The sequence below is a fragment of the Phoenix dactylifera genome, chromosome 16 (genome assembly GCF_009389715.1).
Source record: "Phoenix dactylifera cultivar Barhee BC4 chromosome 16, palm_55x_up_171113_PBpolish2nd_filt_p, whole genome shotgun sequence".
In the NCBI taxonomy this organism is placed as follows: domain Eukaryota; kingdom Viridiplantae; phylum Streptophyta; class Magnoliopsida; order Arecales; family Arecaceae; genus Phoenix; species Phoenix dactylifera.
The window spans coordinates 9360135-9372029 of NC_052407.1; the positions used below are offsets into that span (position 1 = coordinate 9360135).

Here is an 11895-nt window from a genome sequence, read left to right on the forward strand (position 1 = left end):
TGGCTAAGAGGATTCATTACATCAACTCCAGGAAATCGGGAGAGGCATACATGATTAGTTTTGGCTATTTTTCCACTTAAGATACTGCATATTGCATTGAACTATGAAAATGATTTTTTTGAAAATATCTAAGAGTTATATAACAGCATTTTGTCCTATAACAAAAAATTTGTAGAACTAGTTACATCAGGGAGAGTTATAAAGAATAAGAGTTCTTAAGAAGGTTCAGCCAGTTGTGAAAGATACTCGCTGACATTGTTTTGCTCAATATTGATTCTACAGTTTTTTTTTTTATGTATCTTCTTCTTCTTCTCTCAACCACTTGATTATTTGCCTTTTAGGTGAATGCTTTACAAGTGGGGTCTAACAAGAAACACTTAAAAAGGAAAAAAAAGAAAAAGTTTAAGGAACTCAAAAATCATACCTGTGATTTTTGAGGATCAAATCATGTCCATAAACGCTAAATAGCTTTATAAATTTAATGTCTTCTAAGCCCAAGCACCAAGTTTTTAATATTATAACTTTCAATCTGGTGTTAGTGCTCCCAAACATGTCACACAAATAATTTCATATTATATGGACAGGTATCCATGGAATAGAATAATCCACTACATAAGGACAATTATTCTACAAATTATAATTCTGATATTACAAATAAGCATCATATGCATGAAAATCTCATATAAGAAACAACAATAACATTCTTGGTGCTTATTAAAACTATATGAATAGCAAGAAAATTTCATGTAAGCTGCTCAGTAGAAGACCATTAAGCATGAGAGAACAATATCAGAGCTAGACATTATTCAGGCCATAAATTACATAAAACCATAGAGTTTACAAAAAGCATTTTGCAAAAGAGGATTAAATCAACACTTTTACAAATCTTTCAGAAGCATGCTTCCTTACAGATATATTACAACTCTAAATTCCTACAGTTTAGCGAGATTACTTCATTCAACTTCATCACAAATCCACGGATAAGACCTGGATTTTGCTCTGGCTGCCACGAAGCGTAAATATTCACCATAGGGCATCTGTATGCAACATATTGTCATCAAATATAATTTAAAATCTACCATAATATAAATATAGATATTGCAACCCCATCCTCAAAAGGAAATCAGCTAAGCACATGAATGGTCTATGACCAAGTAAGTTATTTTAAGTTTAACATGAGATAGATGAGCCATGGCTGTGAGAAGATACACCCAAGTAACACAAACTAAGATGAGCATGAAGAAATCGTAGTTAGTGGTTAGCACTTACTGTTTGCAGAAGTAGACCAAGTTACTTAGAGGAAGAAGGCGATCAGGGACGATCAGCTTGGTGGCTAATTTATGACTACGATTGATGACAAATTTCAGAAACCCCATGACTGTGAATTTCGTTAAACGGTATTCGTGCATGAACCTCTCAATAAAAGGGTTCTCGATAAAAGGGCTCCCTGACCATGGATCAATCCCACGAACGTCTAGAATCTTCCAACAGCTAGGGTCGAGATGAGCTTCATACCAGGATTTGCATACAAAAGGAACACCAGTTGTCATGTCCTCCATACTCAATTTCTTGAAAATTTCCACCAAGCAGTTAACAGGTAAGTCCTCCCATCTTCTTATCCCAGTTTCCTTCTCACCCCTCATCGTGTCTTCACTTAGATCCATCTCTTCTCCTCCATTCTTCAATCTAAAGAATGTGAATAACAAAGAGACATATGAATAAAATCACAGTTTTAGCTACTGGTCATCACTATCATCCACTATGTTTTATAAAACAACGTCATATAAGACCATTAAAATTTCCCACATCAAAATTTTGCTTTTTAACATCCTAACATGTAAATTAAACATAGATTAACAAAATCTCAACCCCCTCCCCCCCCCCCCCAAAAAAAAAAAAAAAAAAAAAAAATCCCATTTTTAGCTTCTCCTCCATTCTTCAATCTAAAGAATGTGAACAACAAAGAGATATATGAATCAAATCACAGTTTTAGCTACTGGTCATCACTATCATCCATTATGTTTTATAAGCCAATGTCATATAAAACCATTAAAAATTTCCCACATCAAAATTTTCTTTTTAACATTCTAACATGTAAGTTGAACATTAGATCAACAAAATCTCAACCCCCACCGCCCCAAATTAGTTTTAGCTTCTCCTCCATTCTTCAATCTAAAGAATGTGAATAACAAAGAGATATATGAATAAAATCACAGTTTTAGCTACTGGTCATCACTATAATCCATTATGTTTTATAAGCCAATGATCATTAAAAATTTCCCACATCAAAATTTTTCTTTTAAACATTCTAACATGTAAATTGAACATTAGATCAACAAAATCTCAACCCCCTCCGCCCCAAATTTTTAGCTTCTCGCCCATTCTTCAATCTAAAGAATGTGAATAACAAAGAGATATATGAAGAAAATCACAGTTTTAACCACTGGTCATCACTATCATCCATTATGTTTTATAAGCAAACGTCATATAAGACCATTAAAAATTCCCACATAAAAATTTTGCTTTTTAACATCCTAACATGCAGATTGAGCATTAGATTAACAAAATGGATGTTTCCCCTTGAGAAGTAACCAATCCCAAACATCCTTGAAAAAGAGAAGCGGATAATACCTTTTCGGAGCTCTTGGTTCGGCCAAATCGGTATATGGTGCGGACGCATCCATTAGAATAACATCAATGATCGTACTGCAAATATAGAGAGAAAGAAGAAATCACCACGAGTTGATACCAATTATTTTGATATCTATTTTCACCACAATCTAGGGTTTCTGCCGTGACCAAACTTAAAGGGGAAGAAGGTCAAAAGAAAGATCAAATTAGATCAAAAACCAGTTGGGGAAATATTGGAGCATAAGACATGAAGAGGATTTCTAACTTACGGAGATGTTTTCTCCAGCGCAAGCGTAAACTCGCAGAGGATCGTCCCAACGCGAGAGAGAGAAAGAGAGAGCAGGGCGTGGTTCAGTGCGTGTCTGGTTAGCTCCTGCTCCAAGAATTGTTTGTAGGGGTGGCAAAATATGACCCGACCCGCCAACCCGACCCGTGTTCGACCCGCCATAAACAGGTTTGGGTTTGGCCTAAATAGGTTCGGGTCGTAAACAGGTCGACCCGTTTAACCTGTTTATTAATTGGGTCGGATACGGGTTTTAGATGTCTGACCCGTTTAAACCGTTTAACCCGTTTAACTGTTGGGCAGGTTAAACAGGTCTAAACAGGTTAAATGGGTTAAACAGGTTAAACGGGTCTAAACAGGTTAAACGGGTCTAAACAGGTCTAAACAGGTCGGGTTGGGCAGGTTAAACAGGTTGGGTTGGACAGATTAAACAGGTCTAAACAGGTTAAACGGGTCAGGTTGGGCAAACAGGTTAAACAGGTCGGGTCGGGTTGGGTAAACAGGTTACCTGTTTATTAAACAGGTTAAACGGGTCGGGTCGGGTTACCTGTTTAATAAACAGGTCAGGTTCAGATTTGTAATTTCTGACCCGTTTAATAAACAGGTCGGGTTCAGATTTATAGTTTTCTGACCCGACCTGTATTTGACCCGACATGTTTATGCCTGACCCGACCCGATTGCCACCCCTAATTGTTTGGGGCCCAGTGGAGTAACTTGGTATGAAAAAATAAAATTTATTTCAGATCATATGAAAAATAGAGTAATAAAACAAAATAAATAGTAGATCTCAAATCATGGTATTTATTTTTCCACCTAGAAGTAACCTAAAAATATCATTTCTTATCAAAAATATCCTCATTTCTATTATATTAATAATATCATGTTATTAATAATAATTATATTCATATTATTTGAATAGTAATATACTGATTTAAAATATTTATAAATTACAATATATTTAATATATTAATATATTTATTAATAAATATTAACTCTTAATAATTAATTAAGAAATATTTATCAATTATCAATAAATATAATATATGATTTATTAATAATTAGTATATTTATTTATATACCAAAAATACTAAAATTTATTTCTAATAAGAAATATATTTTTTAATATATGTATAATTAATTTAAAAATATTTGTTAACTTATGTAAATATATTTCAATATTTGAAATTACTAATATTGGTAATGTTTATGTAAGTGGGCCATAAATAAACAATAAATGGACTAAAAAAAAGTATTATTACTGAAATTATTTATTCAAAGATAATATTATTGGAATTGTTTATTCATATAAGATTATCTCCAACCAAGTATATTAATCTTTTTTTTTTTGCCATTTTGTAGAGTTATTTTTCCACTAATCAAATATGGTAAAATTTATTTTCTTTTGTAATTATTTTTTAAGATAAATGATTTCTAGAAATCATTAGATTACCTCATAATCTGACATACCCAACCAAATAAGCCTTTAAAGAAAATTTTACACAAGACATATATTTTGTTGGAAATGGACCCAAATTGGCCCAAGGTTCGTCGAGTCGAGTGATTGTCCAAGCCTGAGACTACTTTTGTTGGAGTCTGGTTTTGTAAGGCTTTTTTTTTTTTTTTTTTTTTTTTTGTTACCATTGATGATGAGATCTTGAACAGGGCTTAATACAGCTTCCATGCTTCATAACAATAATGACAAGGATGATAATATGGCCACGAGATGGTTGTTGAAGAGTTCGGATCCTCTATGGTGTGCAATTTTCATCACACAAGGCAGTACAAACCTTCCAACCATGGAGAAGGATGGCAATCAAATAGGCTGAGTACAACCCTTCCAACCATGGAGAAGGATGGCTATCAAATAGGCTGAGCATTACGTCCTGGTAAGGGCATATGGTATTATCTCAAGACTTAACATACGCAATAATTGGAGATCTTGAGTGCTTATTTATGATAAATAAATTGGAAAATATAGTATCAGTTATTTATTGATTTTTCCTGTTTATTAAACTTGGTAAGACTATCAAGCTTCTGCAACTTGTGATGCCTGTTGAAGGTGTCAAGAACAAGCAATGAGTAATTTCCTAACTGGTAATGCAGTTGCTTTGTCCTACCACAACTTTGCTCTCTATCATAGAGCTGGACTCGGAAGGGAATGGGAGCTTAGCACTACGTTCCAATATTGACACTGTTGGTCCCTGCCTTTGTTTCACAATATCTGAGAGAGAGAAGCATATATTACTCAATGCAGAGAGTGCACTAGATGCCTTCTTTGCTAAAAAACAAATATATAGCCAAAAGGCTTAACTTTCATTAGCTATGATGACATACTTATATATACTTCATATGGAATTAATATTCCTACATCAAAGGGATCAATATCTCAAAATCAATAAAATGATATAATCCATATAAAAAAAATCTCTACAAATATGTACATAGTTATCGAAATCAAGAAATAATTTCTATCACATGGGATTATATAGCTGGTTATATCTGTCAAATACGAGATATGAAGAGCAGCTTTATTATCACAATACAATGTCGTAGGTGCAAAATAAGCGACACCTAGATTATGGAGCAAATATTTTAACCACTGCATCACACAGGTTGTTGTATATAGCTATGGCACGATACTCGGCTTCAGTAGAGGAGCGTGAGATAGTGACTTGTTTTTTTGTCTTCTAAAAAATAGAAGAACCAAGAAAAATGCAAGAACAAGTAGTAGAGTGTCGAGTCATGGTGCAGCTGGCCTAATCTAAGTCACAATAAACTATGAGATGAAGAGAACTAGAAGAAGAAAGAAGAATGCCTAGGCTAGGGGTGTCTTTAAGATAGCATAGCAAGCGGAGGACGGCATCAAGGTGAGGCTTGTCCCAACTCTAAACTCCGGTGGTGGAATGGGGAGGCCACCCCTCGGTCGTTGCCCTTCGTCCACTTAGATCTGAAGATGTCAAACAGAATCTGTATTACCCTCCTCCACTCTTTGCCCAGTCTCACCCTTTAAAGACCGAACAGTGTTCCTCTGCCTCCTAATGATGGTTGATCAGTGAAAGAAATGGGTGTTCCCGTCTCCTTCCCCAATCCACTAGATTCTAGACTTCTGCCACAAAAAAACCTCCTACTGCCGCAAAAGAGAATAATGCATAGTCAGCATCTAAAGGAGATTGGCTAGCTCAGCCTTAGATAACTGGCCACTACAGTCCTCCTTTCCTTGAAGGTCGACAATAGAAGCTTCCACCTCGTCGAGCATCTAAAGATGTTGCCCACCAGCTCTCGGTTCCATCTCTACAGCCTCCGCTTGGTGAGCTCAAATTTGCGCGTGACCTTGCGCATAGCATCCCAGCACACTAGCGCCCTCCAAGCCCCCTAGTCAATATCTTAGGACTAGGGATAAGAAAACCATATCTTCTCGAGCCAGAATGGGCTGTGATGGTAGGTGTTGGAAGCAGTTTTGATCAAGAGAGGATAATGGTCCGAAATGATCTGAGGAAGATGACGAACCTGATAGGTGAGAGTTGAGCTCGGTAGCGTGGGCTTGTTACCCAAGCGGGGCAATAAGGTGGTTGAACTGTGTGCGTGGATTCGGGGGGTGGGTGAGGTGCATGTCATGTGCATGCTAGTTGAGAGGAAACCTATCAGTCGAAGTGAAATTTCCAGCCCATCTATCTAATCAGAACCTTGCCTCTACTCCCATTTAAGGTGTAAATCATTTGAACACGAGCAAGGCCTATCTCAAGTTTGGCTCACTTTGTAATCAAGCAGAGCTTGAGCCAGCTCATTTAATTTCCATTTGTGCTTCCGTCGAAAATAGTTCTTAAGAGAGCCAATAAGCTTAAAATTTCCCGAGGCTTTCATTTACATACTTTGAACTATTTATCTCAATTATATCTTAATCTTATATTTGATATATATTCTACTTTATATTAATTATGTTAATTTAAAATGAATAAATACCAAGTATTTTTAATTAAATAAAAAGATTAAGATAATGCATTACACACACATGCACACATATATACACACACACACTGGTAAACAACACGCGCGCAAGCGCACGCACGCATACATACATATATACATATATATTTCAATTTTAAGTAGGATAAGCTAGAATGAGCCAAGCCTAGCTCTAGCTCAGCTCATTTGCTAATTGAGTACGCTAAACTTGTGCTGAATTTCAAGCTGAATGCAAGCTGATAATGAAGATTGATTGTCCGATAGACCAACCACCATACTCAGACCTTTAGCAAAAGCCAAGATCATCCTTAATATCCATCTTTAGATGGAATAGAAATGCAGTAAGCTACAGAGGTGAAAAGCCCATGGATAGAGCTAAAAACAGATTGGACATGGATTGAATATTAGTATATACAAATCCCTAGCCATTCTTTGTTGACAAATATGAATATAGACATGGATATTAATGGAATGCTATAGCATGTATACATATTTGTTCTAAAGGATATAGATGCGAACCAGACATTAACAATACAAATACAAATATAAGATCAGATACATAAATTTGGTGTAAATGTTATTCCATTTCATATTTTATTAATCCAAATAAAGCATATAATCCTTTTTTAATGGAAATATGGAAGTATACAATCCTTGCAGCTTTCTCTTATTATTTTCTAGAACAAACAAATTTCTTTAAAAAAAAAGGACACCCAAATAACTGCATCAGCTTCGATATATGACTCTTTTTGTGGATCTTATAACAATTCTAACCTACAAGTTTTAGGTTAAAGGGCATATAACTAGTGGCTCAAGAATGCAAACCACTAAGTTAAAGATAGCAGTGTATGGAAATAAAGTCGAAATCATAATGATTTTGTCACTTATTACCTTTTGAATTGTATGAGAGTTATGTAATGCTAAACAAGACTAAAACTGGATTTGGATACTATTCAGATATTAGTTTTGATCATTTATTATTCAGATATTCAGGTGCTGTTATTTTCTTGTTAGTCATATTCGAGGAACAATTATTGCAAATTGTAGATGCACAAAGATAATCCAGTTTATAATGCTGATATGACAAGGAAATGCCATATAACTGCAGAATTTATAGTGGACAACATCCATAATATGGTTGGCACTTACTAAAACTCCATAAAAACCAATAAACTATTCTTGTTAGCTACTTCATAAAAGACATCTTTCTTAGAAGAAAGTCACTAAGAACAAGAGAATAACAACAGAAGCTATATATCAACCAGGATAAATTTTTGAAGCTCCCAGAAACATATTTACATTCAGAAATTTACATCACTATGTACTTAAGTGTTGCTTGACGGCCCCATTAAATGTCATCACAAAACTGCGGATGAAACCTGGATCTTGTTCCGAGTGCCATGAAGCATAGACATTTGCCATTGGACACCTGTATTGAGAGAATCACGGCCAAATATATATTAGAGATTATAACACAAAAGCACGTATTATTCGCCTACCATTAAAGAAAATCAGCTATACCTGCTAAATAAAAGTTTCATGTCCACAAAGCTTGATAGTCCAATGTTCAGTTTAAAAGGAAGAAGAAAATATATTCAGATGATCTACTTTTGAGATTAATGAAAATTCAGATGATCCAGGGCTAAAATAAGATAAACCAACTAATACAAACTATGCTAAATACATAGAAACAAGAACAATTTCTATATAGCACTTACTCTTTGCAGATGTAGACCATTTCGCTCAGAGGAAGAAGGTAATCAGGGAGGATCAGCTCGGTAAGTGATTTATGGCTACGATTGATTATAATTTTCAGAAACCCCCTGGTTGTGAATTTCTTTAATCGGTATTCATGCATGAACCTCCCAATAAAAGGGCTCTGTGGCCACTTATACATTGCACGAAGGTCTAGTATCTTCCAGCAGCTAGGATTGAGATGAGCTTCATACCAGGATTTGCATACAAAAGGAACACCAGTTGTCATGTCCTCAACACCCAATCTCTTGAAAATATTTACCAAACAGTCAAGAGGTAGGTCCTCCCATCTCCTTATGTCAATAACCTGCTCGCTTTTCATTGTTTCTTCACTCGCATTCATCTTTCCTTCTTCGTTCTGAACTCTAGAGAATGACAGATGCAGTTGAGCAAACAAATAAAGAGCTTTATGAATATGATTAAGGTGCAAGATACTGGTCATTGCAATCAATTATTGGGTGTCTCCAAGCCAAGGTCATATAAGACCATAATGGATTGCTCATTCTTATCAATAAAGGCAAAGAGTAGTTATTATCCACTAAAATTTAGACACACCAACTTCTCTATGTGCATGTGGGTACAAGCATGCTCGCAGGTGTATATAGAAGTTTATTTGTATAAATTCTACTATCAAACTCAAAACATTCAAGTGTATTTATTAGGCTACACCTTGGGGTGTCATCCATCTCCAAGCAGTAATGACTGCTCCTATTTTAGATAAATATACACCTTAGTTTAGTTCTGAGGCAGAGAAACAAGAAAAGTGCGTCTCTCTATCAAATTGCATAAATAATTGGAAAAACTAATCAGATTGGAGGATCACATCCATCTATACCATGTATCGCATGCATGATGCATGCCTTACTCTAGTATGCATTACCCAATTCCATGATGGTTGAGGAGTTGCATTGCCCTTTTGTTTCCAATTGCATCCTCAAAGGGCCTCCAACTACGTGGAAGTCCGAATCTCCACAATTTATCCCATTTTGATGGGCCAAGATTATTGTACCTGCAGTAGCTCACCAGTAAATCTTGTTCTTTGATAGACTTTTATGCAGGTGCAACGAAAAATAGTTACTTCACAAACACACACGCACAAAAAAAAAGAAGAAATCCCCGAATAAATTTCGACATGGGTTTTGAAATGAATATTGGTTTCAATATCGGATATTTCGTTGAGAAATTTTGTCAAACACTTCAGACGCAGACAAGAACTGGTCAAAATCCCAAACCTCTGATAGCTTGGCTCGGCAAAATCGGCAACTGGTGCGGCCCGACCCATGAGAGAGCCACCTAGAGAGATGAGCAAAGGAAATATCATCATGAGTTGGTACCAAATCTTTGGAAAACTTATAGTCATCACTCATCATAGTTCAAGTAGATTGGATCAAAAGCACGGCAGTAAAAGTCTACGAGAATTTGAAACATGAGCAGGGTTCCTAATTCGCGTTTTTCTTGCTTGAAACATGAGAAGGATTACCTAGTTTGGTCCTTGGGAGAAGGAGATAAGAAGAGGGAAGGAAGACCAGCGTTTATGATCGCAGTGTAAGCTCTGAAAGAAGAGAGAGGATGATTGCAGATTCCTTAAGGGAGGAAGGTCTGGGTACATTACTAAAATATTGAAAGGGAGGACGGTCTGGGTACATTACTAAAATATAGATAAGTTATTTTAATAGAAGAGTTAATTGGGTTAGGTACATTATTAGGATGAATTTTGAATCGGCACCTAAAGCATTTTACCCAGCTGTCTCTCTCTTCATCAAATCCACGACCACGAGAGTCAAAAGCCTGCCACCTCAACAATTTGGCATAGCATTTATTTGTAATTCCTTCACATTTAATATTTTGATAATTAATTACTTGAAGGAAAATTTAAATGCTGGAACTAAGGATCCATGACTCAAGGGCCTATCACCTTAAAGAATGGCAACACCTTAATATAGTAATTTTTTTCCTTTTTATATTTATGGCATCTATTTGCAATATGTTCATTTCATGAAGAATATAGCCATTTCTAATATCTTATGTTATTTAACATTTTTATAGAAATTTGTTTGGATTGATGATCCAATTTCCTGGTCAGCTTCGTCTCCCTGCAAGTATAATATCTATATATTAAACCATTGTCTAGTTATAACATATCATTTATGATATTAGTAGTATATTTTTCGTTCCCATCGTTTTATAATTAGGTTATTTTTATAGTTCTCAACATTGAATTTTAATGCACGGCTAAGTTAATTAGTTTGGGATAATATCCAATTGTGATTATTGAAAGGCCTCAGATACGCAAAGATCATTCTGAGAGCTGATCATATTCTCCTGGAAGGAGACTCCTCCACTATGATTGGTTGGATTTGAGGTAAACTCAATGTATAAATAGTCATCCTTTACTGATTATGGAGGTACCGTATGAGTTGGTCACATTCTAGCGTTGAAACAATACCTATGCATGACTTACTAATAGGAAATGATATACATGGTCAAGTGGGCTCTATTTAGTATGAGCATGATACCTTGTGTAACTTGATCCCAATGCTATATTTGGTATTCTTGCCCCTTGAATTTCATTAATGTTGAATGATGAACTCGGTAGCTCTGGATGCTTTTACACAATAATAATTGTTTTACTTACGCAATGTTGTAACATGTTTGATAAAACATTTATATGTGCTACTACTTTACTTGCACTGATTATAATTTTAAACTGATAACTATAAAGAACAAAGTGCTATCATATTATACTATAATCAAATATATTTTTTAATAATTAGCATGGTAATTTTATCATTATAAAATAATTCTATATTATGATATAAGTAGATATAATTTACTGCATTGTTAGGAGACCTTTTCTTCGTCAACTAGCCCAGAAGAGAAATTACCAATTTCATAAAAATTATCTTATGTAAGAAAGAAAATTATGCAGAAGCCCAACTTGTTACATCATTTAGTGTGAGAGTTGAACCTTGAACATTACAAATCCGGAGATTTTCTTCGTGACTCCACAAAATACTCTTTACCTAATCAACTATGTCTTGGCATCTTATTAAGCATCAGCATGAAAGGATCAATTTGTCTATTGTTGTGAGGCCTTGGTATTGCAAAGATGATAGCTCAAGCCCCTAAATTGAGTGCCTCCAAAATACTGGCCATCATGTCTGAGAGCCACACATAAAAAATCCTCAGCCAAGAAAATCCAGGATGAGCAACAATGATTATCCTCAAGATTCTATCTCTAAAATACTCAGCAATGTGGTGTG

The 11895-nt window shown here is 35.3% G+C and overlaps 2 protein-coding genes across 3 annotated transcripts; both read right to left on the bottom strand.

Moving 5' to 3' along the window:
- Window positions 1-774: 774 nt before the first annotated feature.
- Window positions 775-3001, bottom strand: LOC103709807 (F-box/LRR-repeat protein At3g48880-like). Its single transcript, XM_039114464.1, has 4 exons — window positions 2901-3001; window positions 2632-2706; window positions 1270-1686; window positions 775-1037 (listed from the first exon to the last, which is right to left on the bottom strand). Exons 2-4 carry the CDS (start codon window positions 2682-2684, stop codon window positions 917-919), a joined length of 591 nt encoding a protein of 196 aa, XP_038970392.1. The 5' UTR covers window positions 2685-2706; window positions 2901-3001; the 3' UTR covers window positions 775-916.
- A 5025-nt stretch (window positions 3002-8026) lies between these two features.
- Window positions 8027-10278, bottom strand: LOC103709808 (F-box/LRR-repeat protein At3g48880-like). 2 transcript variants are annotated; one of them, XM_008795310.4, is made up of 5 exons: window positions 10113-10273; window positions 9865-9925; window positions 9513-9641; window positions 8596-8997; window positions 8027-8306 (listed from the first exon to the last, which is right to left on the bottom strand). In XM_008795310.4, the coding sequence occupies exons 2-5, from the start codon at window positions 9912-9914 to the stop codon at window positions 8195-8197; spliced, it is 693 nt and encodes a 230-aa protein (XP_008793532.1). In that variant the 5' UTR covers window positions 9915-9925; window positions 10113-10273; the 3' UTR covers window positions 8027-8194. The 2 variants fall into 2 exon arrangements, with proteins under 2 accessions (XP_008793532.1, XP_008793533.1); XM_008795311.4 differs by lacking the exon at window positions 9513-9641 and having other exon boundaries at window positions 10113-10278.
- Window positions 10279-11895: the final 1617 nt, after the last annotated feature.